We start from the raw sequence: 16418 nt of genomic DNA, 5'->3' as shown, positions 1-16418 counted from the left end.
CAGCTCCTCTGCTGTCTTCTCCCCCGGAAGCTCATGCTGCTGGGACCGCAGCCCTGTGCGCTTCGCTGGGAGGCGCGTTTTCCTCTTCCGACTAGCCATCCCACTCCTGACACCATATGTCACGGGGTCCCCTTCCAGACCTCTCCCGGACAAACACAGGCGTAGTCGGTAAGGTATTAGTGTGGATACTTTATTTGAAGCGGCCTCCCCAGTGCATAAAAAGATGGTTGCAAAGACATAAAACTGAGAGCCACGCTACACAGCCTGTATGTTACAACACACTCCCCCCTTCATATCCGGCGTCGTCTCTTATATCCCGTAACCCCTCCCCCTTGGCGTCACCACCAATTCTTTATTCTAACTTTAATCCCCGTCTCCCTCCCCCAGAATTTCTTTTTCATTATACACTCACAAAACATATACCTTGATACAGGCTCTCAACTATTTCCCAGAAGTCTACCCGACTTCATATACACATTAACGGCCCACGTAATGAGGCCATTCTCATGACGGTCCAGACACACGTGAACTCATTATTTAAACCCCACACCCCCATACCATCGGCTTGCGTCACCCTGCACGATTGGCGATCCCCCCGCACGTCTCCCCGACCGACGCCCTTAACAAGTAAGTGGGAACCAAAATCTAGCCACCCCCGATGCGGCTGACAACTTGCTCCTCACCCCTTTTATTCCTCTACTCGGTCGTCAGAAAGATACGCCGCCCCGGGTGCCAAATCGAACTAATGGTGGTGATCTAATGGTGGCGGTGCCATACTCAGCGGACTCTGCCTTGAGACGGGTCACTCCGTCACAGGGACAGAAATTATCAGATTTAATGGATTCTGCTCAACTGAAATGTATTAATTGGTATCATTCATTTAATAACAATCCAAATTCTCAGCCGGAAAAGGGTGGAGTGCCCACTCCGGGTCGGGGATGAGTTCCTGCCCCAAGTGGAGGAGTTCAAGTATCTCGGGGTCTTGTTCGCGAGTGATGGGAGAAGGGAGCCGGAGATCGACAGACGGATTGGGGCTGCAGCTGCAGTAATGCGGACGCTGCACCGGTCCGTCGTGGTGAAGAGGGAGCTGAGTGTAAAAGCGAAGCTCTCAATTTACCGGTCGATCTACGTCCCTACCCTCACCTATGGCCACGAGCTGTGGGTAGTGACCGAAAGAACGAGATCGCGGATACAAGCGGCAGAAATGAGCTTCCTCCGAAGGGTGGCTGGCCTCTCCCTTAGAGATAGGGTGAGAAGTTCGGCCATCCGGGAGGGGCTCAGAGTAGAGCCGCTGCTGCTCCACATCGAAAGGAGCCAGCTGAGGTGGTTCGGGCATCTGACAAGGATGCCCCCTGGGCGCCTCCTGGGTGAGGTGTTCCAGGCATGTCCCACCAGGAGGAGGCCCCGGGGCAGACCCAGGACACGCTGGAGAGATTATATCTCTCGGCTGGCCTGGGAACGCCTTGGTATTCCCCCGGATAAGCTGGAGGAGGTGGCTGGGGAGAGGGAGGTCTGGGCCTCTTTGCTTAGGCTGCTGCCCCCGCGACCCGGCCCCGGACAAAGCGGATGAAGATGGATGGATGGATGGATGGACAATCCAAATTTCTTTAAAGATTATGCATTTGAATAAATAAACCTTTAATTTTATATATCATTTTACTTCCAATTGAGACTCAAATGTCTTTCTCGAGACATTTTTTTTTATTTCTGAGCATGATCCAAAACAACTTTAAATTTAATGTTCATGTGAATGATCAGCAGTTAAAATGTTCATCTCTTTAATAGTTTTTTTCTCCCGGGAATTATACTTCTGCTTTCTTATATTATACTTTTACATGAGCCCAAAAGCAAGATTTTTTTTCATAGTATATTTAAATAATAAATTTTATGAAGCTTTGTAAACCATATGGTTGTAATATTCCGAGTTAAACACGAGTATTTCAGAAACGTTGTTGACACAGAAAGAATAACAACTAAAAGACGAGCCTGGTATCAGAATGTAGGTAAAAAGCAGAACTTTCATATCATTTAGCTTCTTCTGAGAAACCAGAATCCTCCATGCTCATAGGAACCTTGAAAGTTATAGATTTGTGGAGTTATCTCCAATCGTGTTTTCAATGAGAAAACTGATCAAACATCCAGGGTACCAATATGTTATATACTGTGATACTGGTGCTCAGATTTCTTCATAGGCAAAAAACAAATAAGATAAAACTAAAGCTAAAAATAGTTCTGAGGAAAACTAAGAGTTTAGCTTTAGATTGTGACGCTTGTAGTCAGTGTAAAATTGCTGTTTGTAGCAGAGCTTAAATGTGTTTTGTAGCCTTAAAAATCACACATACAAGCTTCAGCCCATCCCTATAAATGTGTATGATTATGAAGGATGAGGATCAAACTTTGTGTGACTTCATTAAACTTCCAAATTGTAGAAATAACAATCAGCTCATCAGATGAAAACTGGGATCACAAATAAATCTTTAAAAAATGACATATTGGTTTATTGGTCTATATTTGTGTAACAGAGTTAATAATACATATGAAAAACATGCACTTACCTGTTCTTAATTATCATTTTAAGTGTGAATTTTATCTTTTTTTTTTTAATTGTATTTTATTTTGAAAACCCAGAAACCGGATCTCACCCTAACGTTTAGAAGCTGCTAAGGCTTCCGCTCCTCACAGCGCGCGCTTGCACTGTGAGGGTAAGTCCGGTAATGAAAGGCTCTGGCATTTTTATGGTTTCTGGTGTGAATGTTGTTACATAAGTTATATATGTCGATGTATATAGGTTCATATTGATATTAGAAAGTTTCTGTGTAACTGAAACAAAGGCGGGTTGCTGTTAAATAGTGTTTCTGCCGTATTTATGCTCTTTGGCAGTTAGTCTTTGTCAGCCCCCTAGTGGTTGCTGCGCATAGCAGGAAATGTGTTTGGATTTACCGTTTTTCTGTGCTTTTTGTGATGTTGCTTTACATTGTAGGAGCTACAATTGCCGGTACCACCAGAAGACACCTGTTGAATGTGTTTTATGTCTTCTGCAGGTATGTGAGCTTGTTAACAGCCATTTTGTCTGTAAAGCACAAGCAAGTGAAGATGTAATGCGCTATTGTTAATTTGTCCACTAGAGGGAAATGTTTAGTCGGTGGTATTTATGTTTATCCTGTTATTTTGTTTTATACGATTGTGGAATGTATTTTATTAGTCATAAGATTTCTTTTGTATACAAGCTCAGTATGACAGACTGTAAAATGGGAGAAATTATTATTTTCCACCTTTTCTTTATTAAAAAGTTAATTGTAAGTCTGTTAAGACAGCGCGCGCTTGCACTGTGAGGGAGCTACAATTGCCGGTACCACCAGAAGACACCTGTTGAATGTGTTTTATGTCTTCTGCAGAAGTAAACTGTGAAAAGCCAACCCTTCTGAGCGTCTGTGATTCTTGAAGAGCTGGAAGTGTTACACTGGTGCCGTGACCATTCGGATCTTCAGATCAGCTTGATGCTCATCGCCGTGGCTGCTGTTCTGCTCCCCTGCTGTTCACAAGTTGAATGTGGGTTGTTGTAACCAAGTGAGTTTAGACAAAAGAAAAACCCAAACAAGCGAAACCCCCCCCCCCCCCCCCCCAAAAAAAAAAAAACAAACAAAAAGGTGAGGGGTGTGACTGAAATAAGACAAGGGTGAAAGTGTCTGTGTTTTGATATACAACGTGTGGTTATACACTCAAATTATTTGGACATTATTATTATAATTTTTTTTTTTTTTTCCCTCGTTCTGCTACTGTTATACTGTTATTTTTCTTATTTTTATCTCTGGGTTTGTTTGTTTTTCTCTCCCTAACGGAGTGCACATGCAGTTATTATCTTAAGTGTGTGATTTGACGATGGATAAATTTGTCACTCCAGTACTACCTAAGGGTAGAGGTGCCGGACTAGTTCATGCAGTTGACGCCAGTAATGTCACACAGTTTGGTCCTGTGAGCAGTGACACTGGGCTAGGCCAAAGCCCGAGTTTTATTCCCATCGGTAGGGGTGTGGGTGATATGCCCCAGGTTTCCACTCCAATTAGAGACAGTGATACTGTACACAGTTTTACTGACATGGTTGAGCAAATAGGAGCCCAGATTGGTGAATCCATTGTTACTAAACTGTTGTCAGCTGGCGTTGTGAACCTGATTGGTGACTCTAAGACTCAAACTGAGCAATGTAACAGTACCGCTCGAGATGTACCACATGTAACTGTCCATGTTAAGCCCAATAGGGAGCTTCAAATTTTTAGGGGTGATGGCACAGACAGATGTTCTGTTCAGGACTGGATTGACATGGCAACAACCTACCTGTGGAAGCAAGAGGTCCCCATTCATGGCCAGGCTGACGAAATTATTAGCCACTTAATGGGGAAGGCCAGAGATGTGGTCAGAGTGGCTCTTCGTAGTGACCCAGGTCTTGATGTCAAACAGAAACCTGATCTGGTCTTTGGTGTCCTTCGCCATTACTTCAGTGATTCTTCATCGTGCCTCCCTCTTGCTGACTTTTATGCAACGCTCCCTACCAGGGGTGAAAACCCGGTAGATTATTGGATAAGACTGAACAAGGCTGCTGAACTAGCCATAGAGGGGCTACGCAGACAGGGGCAGACAGCGACCCCTTTAACTCATGAAGTAGCATGTATGTTTGTGAAACATTGTCCTGACCCCGAGTTGTCTTATGTCTTCAAGTGCAAGCCTGTCCATGAGTGGACTGCTCGAGACGTACAACAAAGGATTGATGATTATCAAAGGGAGGTGAGTGCTAATGGTAGAGCCAGCGGCGCTGCACAGTTGAAGGGCTATAATTCTACGATCACCACCGTACACCCGAACGCCTCACCTGCAGCTGCTGTGCCGGAGGGACGCTCCCGAAGCTTCTCGCCCCCATCCTCAGGTTTTCAGGGGTTAGTGGACTCGTTCCCCTCCACCACTGCAACACGAGATCCCCTCGTCGGAAGTCTGAGTTTCTCCCCTTCGACCGCGGTGAGTCAAAATCTTCAACAGTCAGAGGAAAGGCTCATGGGTCAGATGGTGGATATGTTTCAGGCCATGATGGAGAGAATGCAGCACCACAACACTCAGACACCAAGGAGAGGGGCGTTTAATCAGTTCTCGCGAAATAGACGGAGGAGGGAGGATGCCTGCAAAGTCTGCAGTGATCCAAGACATACCACAGTATCACACTGCCTATCTGACAAACTGTGCTTTTCATGCTTTGCTCCTGGCCATGTTCGGTTGTCTTGCCCGGCTAGTACGTCTACCCAGGTCCAGCCGGAGGGAAACTAACCGACCTGTATTCGGTGGGAGGCAGTGCAGGTCTTACAGGAAGCTCCCAAACTGCTGATACCTGTGATGCGGAGTCAGTGTATGAGGAGGCAAGACAAAAATGCAAAGATTCTGAAGTTATCTTCCAAAACGTTCACAAAGTCGGCAATAGTGACAGTCTTTTCTACACTCCCGTCACTTTCGGTGGGCTTTTGAAAATGGGTGGTATGCTGGACAGTGGATCCATGGCCTGCAGCATGAATGAAGCAGCCGAGGTGACTCTGCGTGAGTCTGGACTGATATCTGATCAAGATGTTATCAAAGTGGATGTGACCCTTGTTGGGTGTGGAGGACTACGTGTGAAGCCTAAGTATGCCCTCAATGTGGAGATGGAGGTGTATGGCTGCAGAATGATAGTTCCCATCCTGGTGGTTCAAGGGCAGCTTGATGACCTGATACTGGGGACGAACGTCATTAAGCACATATTACACCAGTCTAAACGTTGTGAGCCCTACTGGAACACGGTCTTCAGTAATTGCTCTAAGACCAACCTTGAGACTGAAAACTTTCTGTCTATGCTTTCTGGTTTGACCCCATGGAAAGATTCGGACGTCCCGGACAAAGTGGGCACGGTTAGGTGTAACTCAGCTGTGTCCCTTGAACCGGGTCGCGAATATCTGGTATGGGGAAAACTACCAAAGAACATCAATGTCTCCCCTGGCAGTACAGTGATGACAGAGCCCTCGTCATCCCGCTCAGCACCCAGAGGGATTTTGGTTGCTAGATTGGTTACTCCCTTGTGGGGTGATAGATGGGTCCCATTGAAACTGATCAATATGTCTGAGCAGCCTGTACATCTGCGACGTAACGCCAAACTAGCAGATGTGTACTCCTGTGTGGCGCTCGAGGACTTTGATGCTTCAGCGCTCCAGGAGACAACTCTGGCTAGCAGCCATCAGTCGGCCATGTCGCCACAAGTCACGCCCACCTCCATGACGGAGAAACTCAAACTTGTTGGGCTTGGTGATGTTGACATAGAGTCCTGTGAGACATCGGGACAGTGTAAAGAGAGGATGGCTGACCTGGTTTTGCAGTACGAGGATGTCTTTTCCCGCCATCATCTCGACTGTGGGGAAGCCAAAAACTTTGTGCATCGCATCCGCCTCTCAGATAACAGACCTTTCAGACTTCCCTACAGGCGTGTGCCCCCAAGCCAGTACCAGAAGCTGAGACAAGTGTTGACTGAGATGGAGGAGAGGGATATCATCAGGAAATCGACCAGTGAGTATGCATCACCATTGGTGCTCGTGTGGAAGAAGAATGGCGATCTACGCATTTGCAACGATTTCCGGTGGCTCAACAAGAGAACCCTGAAGGATGCCCATCCTCTTCCACATCAAGCAGATTGTCTGGCTGCTTTGGGGGGAAACAGCCTGTTCAGTACCATGGACTTGACATCTGGCTTCTACAACATGACGCTGCATGAAGATGATAGGAAATATTCTGCCTTCACCACGCCCATGGGTCTATATGAGTATAATCGGCTGCCGCAGGGTCTGTGCAACAGCCCTGCAAGCTTCATGCGCATGATGACCAGCATCTTTGGTGACCAGAATTATTTGAGCCTGTTGTGTTACCTGGACGATCTCCTGGTGTTTGCTCCAGACGAGGACACTGCCTTGCAGCGCCTGGAAATGGTGTTTGAGAGGCTGCGCGGGCATAACTTGAAGCTGGCCCCCAGAAAGTGCTTCTTCCTGAGGAAATCCGTGAAGTTCCTCGGTCACATCATCGATCAAAATGGGGTATCAACAGACCCATCCAAAGTCGAAGTTATCGCAAACATGAGGAGCGTGGACCTCATGGACACTGATGGAGTGACTCCTTCCCAACGAAAGGTCAGATCATTTTTGGGGATGATTAATTACTACCAACACTTTGTCCCCATGTACTCTGCTGTTGCCAGACCTCTGTTTGAGCTCCTGAGAGGTGCTGTGAAGAAGGGCAAGGGAACAACTAAGGTGAGGCGGCCATGCAGGAAGTTGAGTGCTTCGGATTGGACATCCAGAGAAGAGGAGGCTTTTGAGAAGCTCAAGAGCTTGATGTTAAATACAGTCGTTTTGGCTCACCCAGACTTCTCTCGCCCCTTCTTGCTTTCGACAGACGCATCACTGGATGGCATTGGAGCAGTGTTGGCTCAAATCCAGGACGGTGGAACCAAGCCCAGACCGATTGCTTTTGCCAGCAAATCCCTGTCTCAGTCTCAAAGAAACTATCCAGCACACAGGTTGGAGTTTCTGGCGTTAAAGTGGTCGGTCTGCGACAAGTTCAGTCATTGGCTCAAAGGTCACAAGTTCACCGTCTGGACTGATAACAACCCCTTGACCCACATTTTAACCAAGCCAAAGCTGGACTGTTGTGAGCAACGCTGGGTGGCTAAACTTGCAAGCTATGACTTTGACATTAAATATGTCCCAGGCCGTCAGAACATTGTGGCAGATGCCCTGAGCCGATTGCCTTTTGTGAAGGATAATGTAAGTGACAGACTGCTGGCTGAGAGATATGCAGACTTCCTTAATGAGGCAAAAGATGTTTCACATGCATCAATCCAGGGGGCGTTTCGGTGGTCCACCGACTGCAAGGTGAATGGTGGATCCGGTGGTGGAGCTTCCATCATGTCCCAAGGCATGCAGAGTCTGCATCCCTTGGTTCTGGCTGAAGATGCTGTCACAGCTGTTTTGCAGTCACATGTCGAGTGGGATGTCGGCCCAAGAGGGAGAGCAATAGAGGCTTTACATCACCTGCCACAGATGGTGTCCCCCGGTCTGGAGGCCTTACCTGCCCATTCAGAGAGAGAACTTAGGGACGCACAGCTGCAGGATGCAGTGCTTTCCCGCGTCGTCTTCTACGTTGAGAGACACAGGAGACCCTCGAGGAGAGAGCGGGTAGGGGACCTAATCCTTGTTAAAAGATACCTGAGCCACTGGGAGAAGCTGGTCCTCAACAACGGCGTGTTGTACAGAGTTTCCAGAGACCAGATATCAGGTAACAGACGACTGCAGTTCGTGGTTCCTGACTCGTTGAAGGCTGAGGTCCTCCGAGGAATCCATGATGATGCCGGTCACCAGGGCCAGTTCAGGAGTTTAGACCTGGCTAGAAAGAGATTTTTCTGGTTGAACCTTGGGCGTGATGTGAGAGACCATGTACGGGGATGCCAGCGCTGTGTAGTCAGTAAAACTATCGAACCGGAGGGACGTGCTCCTTTGGTCAGCGTGTCCTCGTCCAGACCGTTGGAGTTGGTCTGCATCGACTTTTGGTCGGCTGAGGCCTCACACAACAAGTCCGTCGACGTCTTGGTCATCACAGACCACTTCACTGGCTGGGCGCAGGCCTTCCCATGCAAGGACCAGTCGGCCAAACAGGTTGCAAGGCTTCTCTGGGACAGGTACTTCTGTGTGTTCGGGTTTCCGGAAAGGATACACAGCGACCAGGGTGCTAATTTTGAGAGCCAATTGATAAGTGAGCTCCTCAGAGTCTCTGGTGTGAAGAAGACACACACGACACCTTACCACCCGATGGGGAACGGCAGTGTGGAGCGCTTCAACCGGACTCTGGGTGGAATGATTCGTGCCCTACCACCAGACTCGAAAGTGGACTGGCCACGTCGGCTACAGACTCTGACGTTCATGTACAACTGCACCGCACATGAGACAACTGGATTCGCACCCTTTTACCTAATGTTTGGTCGCACGCCCCGGTTGCCTGTTGACATTCTGTTCCGCTCTGTCCTGAGCGATCCTGCTGTTACCTGTTATGACAGGTATGTGGTTTCCCTCTGGGAAGATGTGAAGGAAGCAATGGTCATTGCACGCACCCGAGCTACGCAGGAGAAGCGTCGTCACTCGCAACTCTATAACAGGAGAGTGAAGGGTTCCAGGATTGAGGTTGGTGACAGAGTCCTGGTTGCTAACAAGAAAGAGAGGGGAAAGAAGAAGGTTGCTGATCGGTGGGAGTCAACGGTCTACACCGTGATCGATGTGAACCATGATACTCACACTTTCAAGATCCGTGATTCTGTTTCCGGACGAGAGAGAGTGGTCCACCGGAATCTGCTGTTGGTGGCGAATTTCCTGCCCCTGGAGGATGATGCTGGAACCTCGGATCACGTCTCCTCTACGTGGGATGTAAACACGGCGCCTGAAGATGATGATGGGGCTGCGTCTGGGGAGGGGGATTTGAATGCCCCTGCTGTGAGCTGTGTTGGTGCTCATGGTAACCGCTCACCCAATGCCATGGGTGGGACAGCTGACCTGGAGGTTATCTCTGAACCTCTGGACCCTGGAGAGAGGACAGTTGCATGGGTGTCGCAGTTGACGGAGTCCAGCCAGTCTCAGGGAGATGTTACTGATGTTTCAAGCGTGGATTCAGTCTTGCCAGCCGCATCGGCCTTGTCTGTTGAAGTGAACTTTGACCAAACCGGTTCTAGCATGGCGTCCCAGGAGGTCAATATTGCTACGAGCTGTGGGGAGGGTGTACAAGTATGCTCTACTACACCTGACGTAGTGGTGGATGTAGTTGCTCCTGCCATTGCTGCTCAGTCCCCAATGGTTGACTATAGCCAAACCGGGAATGGTTCCCAGATCAGAACCAGACTTGGGCGACTTGTCAAACCTGTGAATAGACTGATCCAGACAATGTCAAATCAAGTCGTGGTTCGTGACAGGTTTGACGTGAAGTCAGTTTGTAAGCCCTTGATCCCGTCCTTCTCTAACTAAATGTTCTGTTTATATGCCTACCCGAATGATGGGATTTGTACTTGCTGTTATGTACTCTACATTTTTTTTTCTTTCTGTTGAGCCATGGTACACACCTTGTAAGGGGTTATTAGTAGGGTGTATTTCGGGCACCCTGCTGCCAGTTGCTGGGTTGGGAGTTTGGCGCTGCTCCCACCCCACTTCATCCTTAGGGATACGTTTAGTTGGTGTTTGTGATTTTTGACCTCTGGTTGGTTGGTGCATACTAGTGTGGGTACCTGGGGCTCAAATTTGATAAAATTCAGTGGGGGTGAGTGTAACAGAGTTAATAATACATATGAAAAACATGCACTTACCTGTTCTTAATTATCATTTTAAGTGTGAATTTTATCTTTTTTTTTTTAATTGTATTTTATTTTGAAAACCCAGAAACCGGATCTCACCCTAACGTTTAGAAGCTGCTAAGGCTTCCGCTCCTCACAGCGCGCGCTTGCACTGTGAGGGTAAGTCCGGTAATGAAAGGCTCTGGCATTTTTATGGTTTCTGGTGTGAATGTTGTTACATAAGTTATATATGTCGATGTATATAGGTTCATATTGATATTAGAAAGTTTCTGTGTAACTGAAACAAAGGCGGGTTGCTGTTAAATAGTGTTTCTGCCGTATTTATGCTCTTTGGCAGTTAGTCTTTGTCAGCCCCCTAGTGGTTGCTGCGCATAGCAGGAAATGTGTTTGGATTTACCGTTTTTCTGTGCTTTTTGTGATGTTGCTTTACATTGTAGGAGCTACAATTGCCGGTACCACCAGAAGACACCTGTTGAATGTGTTTTATGTCTTCTGCAGGTATGTGAGCTTGTTAACAGCCATTTTGTCTGTAAAGCACAAGCAAGTGAAGATGTAATGCGCTATTGTTAATTTGTCCACTAGAGGGAAATGTTTAGTCGGTGGTATTTATGTTTATCCTGTTATTTTGTTTTATACGATTGTGGAATGTATTTTATTAGTCATAAGATTTCTTTTGTATACAAGCTCAGTATGACAGACTGTAAAATGGGAGAAATTATTATTTTCCACCTTTTCTTTATTAAAAAGTTAATTGTAAGTCTGTTAAGACAGCGCGCGCTTGCACTGTGAGGGAGCTACAATTGCCGGTACCACCAGAAGACACCTGTTGAATGTGTTTTATGTCTTCTGCAGAAGTAAACTGTGAAAAGCCAACCCTTCTGAGCGTCTGTGATTCTTGAAGAGCTGGAAGTGTTACACTTGCAATTTGTGGAACTTTTCTCACTCAGGATTCTTCGACTGAACTTTTATTGACAAAAGATCCAACCATCATTATAACTGTTGGATGGTGCAAACCACTACGAAAAGTTCTGCTGTTCCCAAAGCAAACAGGGAGGTCAAACACATACAAAGATATTCTGCTTTTTCTTAAACAGTCATCTTTTCTATCAAACTGTGAAACCTGTGGGAAAGATTCAATTCCAAGGTGATTTGTATGAAGTCTTGGTGTCACCTCTGTCTGTCACCAAAAATCAAAGAGCCATCGAAGATGAATTTAGAGTTTTAGTTAATCTGCCTGACACCATTAGATCCTTTGGGCCTCATAAAGCAAAAACAGCCACAAACACGACTCAGTCCAGAACTCTGAACCGCATTAGAGCTGCTGCTTTTTAACATTCCCGCAAGCTAAAGAGAAACCACAAAGATCTTTTTTTAAGAAAAAATAAAGGACATGTGTCGTTTCATTTTCCCTTCACTCCTATTTATTGAAAACTATCCCAACCTCCACTTCGGTATGTCAGCACAGCCCCGAAATGCATATTCTTAAGACCAAATAGTCAGCTAACTGACCACAGGTTAAAGAATATTTAAGAAATGTTCTCAAAAACAATCATCGTGATGCTGAAAAGTCATTGTTCAACTATAATAATAATAATAATAATGCAAAGATTAAAGTATTATGTCTATGATATCATACAGAGGGAAAAGTATAAAAAACTGCGTGAAGTTAAGTGTTTCGAGCAGTCGGCAGCCTGAGAGTTTGGTTGACAGGGATTACTGAGTATGTGCAGTGATCCCTGTCAGCCAAACGCTCATTATTACAAACTTTGGATATTTTTAATTTGGGTATCCAAATTAAAAATATCCAAATTTAAAAAAAACCAAAACTCACTGTTGTTTTGGAATAAATCACATTTTCTTCAGTTAAACACACACTATGTCCATAAGCATGAGCCATCACAGCGCAGTTATCATTTAGAGGTTATTTTTTTAGACTGTGGCTGTCTCTACTGTCATAGTTTGGTTTCTATTAGTGTAAACCAGAAATGCTTCAACCTGGTTGGCATTACCATAAGTAAAGACAGCACATCTTCTTCAGCAGGAATTGTTTGTTTATTCAGTAAAAATGTTTACAGGATCAAAAATGGTTGTGTGCTTTCTAATCGTCACATTAAGCCCGTCAGTGACAAACAGAAACTAAAAATACTCTTAAGCATTGTTTAGGCCTCAGCCTCAAACATCTTCTTCCTCCCATCCATGCCGGATTTGTCTTCAATGTTTTTGCGCCAGTCGCCGACATCACGGAGCTCTTTGTCCTAAAACACAACCAAAAAAGAGAGCCAGGTTAGGTGCTTTAATTAAACAGTGTCAGAGAATAATCTCAGCCTCATACACCAAGTTAGAGTCTAATATGACTCTAACTTAAATAGCAACGACATTAAATGTCGTTGCTATTTAATGAAATTTGATTAAATGTTGCTTAAGTGACAAAATGTTAGAAATCTAAAAAATATAGCATCAAATGATAAATGCACATTGATAAATATTACTGGCTGCTGCTTTTGAGACAACAACAAACACATTTATAAAATATGCATCCAACCAGGTCCTCACCTCGTCCTTCACCTCCTTCTTGACCTGCTTCAGGTTGGCTCTCAGGTCCAGGTTAACTGTGTGTTTGGAGCCTAGCAGAGCTTTCAGCATGGCGTCTGCAGACATGCGTACTTTTTTCAGCACGGGCTTCTTAAACTTGCCCATCAGGTCCTGGACTTTAATCTTCAGGTCATCGATCTGGAAAAGAAGATTACAGAGACCATGATGAAAGTTCTTCAGCATGGAATTTGATCCAAAGCACTGGATATTCCAGTTTTATTTAATCATCAGAACATTAAAGTGTCGGGTGAAAAAAAGTAGAAGGTTTGCCATCTGGGCAGCGGTGCTGTGTTTTACATAATTTTATTCACACTCCCTAAATCTGACATGACATCCTTCTGCTGATGGAAGACTTCACCATCAACCGATACCTTAGTTTAAATGTTCAAGCAAAGCACAGCCCGAGCTTCTGATGATGGACGCACGGCAGGTTCCGCAGGGTTATATTCTACCTCTTTGTTGGCTTTGTTGACTTTCATCTCCAGGTCGTATCGCTCCTCATCGATCCCGTCGATCTTGCGGTGGATCTCCTTGCACAGATCCTGAGCACAGATGCAAAAGCCATTGTTACACATGCACTGCAACTATGAACTTTTCCAGACGTTACCCAACAGAGATGCATATTAGAACGCAAATGCTGGACATGAAATGGTCATTAACGAGTCAGGTCGCTAGTCTGTGTGACATCCTCAGCACAAGTGTTGGTGTTCTTTTGTGACGTGCCTGCAGCTCCTGCATGGTCCTGGGCATGGACACAGGAGGACAGGTCTCAGCTATGTACCTCCTCTTTGCCTCCTCTCGCTCTCTTTCTTCCTCCTCCAGTATACCTTTAGCGATGGACAGCATCAAACTCTTCAAAAAAAATAACGTACATGTCACATCGCGTGTACATGCAGATTCCAAATAGTTCCGATTGCAAAAGAGCTTTTACCTTCAGCTGATGCTTACGACTTGATGACACTTTTTTCCTAAAAGAAAATCAATCCGTTTGTCATAAGCAAACTTCAAAATTCAAAATCAGCTTAGATAAATCATTTTTTTTACTTCAAAATGTTTAAGAACTTTTTCAGACTTGTGTAAAAACAAGACAGAAGTACTCACCCCGACATCTTGGTGTTTGTTTGGGTTCAAAACCCTGCAGAGAAACATTAGGGGGAAGGGGAAAGAATGGTTAATTATTAGGAAATAACTGGGAAGTCATGGGCTAACAGAAAGATTGGGAAGGAAGGCAGGTTAAAGTGGGGTCAGACTGAGAAACAGTTCAAGAATGCTTCTATTGGAAAGAATAACTCCACTTAGGAGAAACACGACACCGACTTGAGGAAAAGCCTCTAGGCTAAATTAGGATCAGGATTTTGGGTCTGTTGTCCCCCCCCCTGGGTTCCCTTGTCTGTCTTCTGGAAGATTATTAAGAAAAACTTGATACCTCCTGTGTTGGTGCAAACATCTCAGACATGACTAAGTCATGAAATGCCTTCTCTGAAAATAGAGACTGAGCAGAACAATCCAGATCAACAATCGCTGCACCCAGACCGAGAGGAGGGAAATAAGGACCCTGCCATTTTTAACCAAGAAGAATCAAGAATCTTCCTTAGATACTCAGTACTCAGTACTCAACTAGCAATAAATGTTTAGCGCAAATGTGGTCCACAATCTGTAGTTTCTCTGGGCCACATTCAGCCCTGATTGATGGTACAGACTAAGGGTGAGTCCAACTGGCTTAACTTAGGTGCACCTTATATGGCATAGATGGCAAGCTCGTTTGTGGCATTTGGACCACATGTGGTCCACACAATAATTGCAAAACCTTTCTTGCCCCCAGCTCTTGATTTTTGGGCTACCAACAGCACACACTACATTTGCTCTAAATAGTATCAGGCCTACATCGTGACTTTTGGTCCAGGTTGGACCAACAAGACATTCCTGCAAATGACAAAATTAACCCAGATTCAGCCCAGAATACAGAATCGTAGCATCACTTTGCATAAATCTGCAGTTTGAACCTTTCTTCTTTTTTTAATCTCATCCAAGCTTTCTAGCATTCAAAGTATTAAAACAGAATCCAATAAAAAGCTTAATATTTCTATGGAATAACACACACACACACATCATCATCATCATCATCATCATCAGTTAAAAGATGCGGATCTCAAGATGGTCTCAAGAAAAGCAATAAATTTAAAGTTATTTTGATGCCTTCAAACTCCCACCATTTCTCAACAACACTCAACTTTTTAGAACTCGCAAACTCCAAACATCAGAAATTTAAACCATGAGAAGTACTGATGATACAAAAGGGAGAGCACATGTTTGAAGTGACTTTAAGCTTTTCTTTTGGGATAATGGCACAACGTACCACAAAGCAACCACTGAAGGATCACAGAGAGTTGAAAATGTAACGCAAGGCAGAACACCATCAGTGCACTTCTTCTGTGCAGCTGTCGCACTTTGGTTGGACCTGTGACAGCTACAGGTGCTGGAGCTCTCAGAGTGTTTACAGTTGACTCAGTCCCACTGAGTTACATAAAGAAGAGTTTTGTTCTTTCTACAAATACAAAACGGATGACATTTCACTGCGTTCAATTATGTTTTGGATGCTGATGTTTCCATGTATTGGAGCTTATCTGTATAAAACATGGAGCTGATTGCATTAGACCAGATAAATGTGACACACGACCTCTGTGATGACACGGCGAGAAACACTGGGACTATCACTTTCCAAACGCGAGAGTCCATTTGCACCAGCACACCTCATCACACTGCACTTCACACCTGGAGCGCTGACAGCGCCACCCCCAAAACAAACCATACTGGCATTAAAAAGCTTCTCATCACCATCGTCATCATCATCATCCTGCAGTGACACTTTCTAATGAGCTCGTTTCTTCTCACCACATCACAAGTTTAGCTTTAGCTTTTACCAAAACCTCAAAAAAAGATCCCTTCAATGAACTGCAACAGAACGAGATCTGTCCAAAAGGTAGTCTAAGAGATTTCTCACCTTTTGGCTGATGAGGAAAACAGAAATGACCAACCGATTTGGGAAGCAGCCTCGTTCCTGGTGCTATAAGTTGGTATATATACTGCATTCCCAAAAGGCAAAGGGAACCCCATCTTTCTCTTTATGGAAGGCAACTTTTTCACTGACCAATGGGATCCAGCACCTGAAATATTATATCTGACCTCCCCTCCTCACCCCCTGAGAATCTCCCCGCCCTATCTCGTCATTATAAATAACCCCTTCTGCCCAGATTGCTTTGCTTATTGAATTATTCTCCTCCTACCCCCAAAAAGGAAGTCGCTCCTGTACTGAGTAGAAACGCAGAAGTTGCAAATCAAACAGCATATGGTATATTTACAGGGTCGAGGGGTTTTAGGCAGTTTTAGGCAGTTTTTCAGGAGATCACGGAGCAGGAGTGATGAAAGTTAAGGAGACAGCAGG

At 45.2% G+C, this 16418-nt stretch overlaps 1 protein-coding gene and 1 long non-coding RNA gene across 3 annotated transcripts; one reads left to right on the top strand and one right to left on the bottom strand.

Moving 5' to 3' along the window:
* The first annotated feature begins 3309 nt into the window (after nt 1-3309).
* LOC145429656 (uncharacterized) lies at nt 3310-11257 on the top strand. Its single transcript, XR_013909921.1, has 2 exons — nt 3310-3567; nt 10822-11257. It is a non-coding gene; the product is annotated as an uncharacterized LOC145429656 (long non-coding RNA).
* A 1160-nt stretch (nt 11258-12417) lies between these two features.
* LOC113025100 (troponin I, fast skeletal muscle-like) lies at nt 12418-16089 on the bottom strand. Of its 2 annotated transcripts, none has more exons than XM_026172510.2 (7): nt 15978-16089; nt 14078-14111; nt 13908-13944; nt 13700-13828; nt 13429-13518; nt 12938-13114; nt 12418-12639 (listed from the first exon to the last, which is right to left on the bottom strand). In XM_026172510.2, the coding sequence occupies exons 2-7, from the start codon at nt 14083-14085 to the stop codon at nt 12544-12546; spliced, it is 537 nt and encodes a 178-aa protein (XP_026028295.1). In that variant the 5' UTR covers nt 14086-14111; nt 15978-16089; the 3' UTR covers nt 12418-12543. The 2 variants fall into 2 exon arrangements, with proteins under 2 accessions (XP_026028295.1, XP_026028296.1); XM_026172511.2 differs by lacking the exon at nt 15978-16089 and adding an exon at nt 14403-14689.
* Nucleotides 16090-16418: the final 329 nt, after the last annotated feature.

This window comes from Astatotilapia calliptera, chromosome 7 (assembly GCF_964374335.1).
Source record: "Astatotilapia calliptera chromosome 7, fAstCal68.1, whole genome shotgun sequence".
Taxonomy (NCBI): Eukaryota; Metazoa; Chordata; class Actinopteri; order Cichliformes; family Cichlidae; genus Astatotilapia; species Astatotilapia calliptera.
The sequence above is the reverse complement of the archived record's forward strand: the minus strand, read 5'-3'. Positions and strand labels throughout refer to the sequence as shown.

Coding starts and splice junctions, on each gene's coding strand:
- LOC113025100 (XM_026172510.2), bottom strand. Junction 13,519..13,699: donor GGACCATGCAGGAGCTGCAG/GCACGTCACAAA, acceptor ATCTGTGCTCAG/GATCTGTGCAAGGAGATCCA. Junction 12,640..12,937: donor AGAAGGAGGTGAAGGACGAG/GTGAGGACCTGG, acceptor GTTGTGTTTTAG/GACAAAGAGCTCCGTGATGT.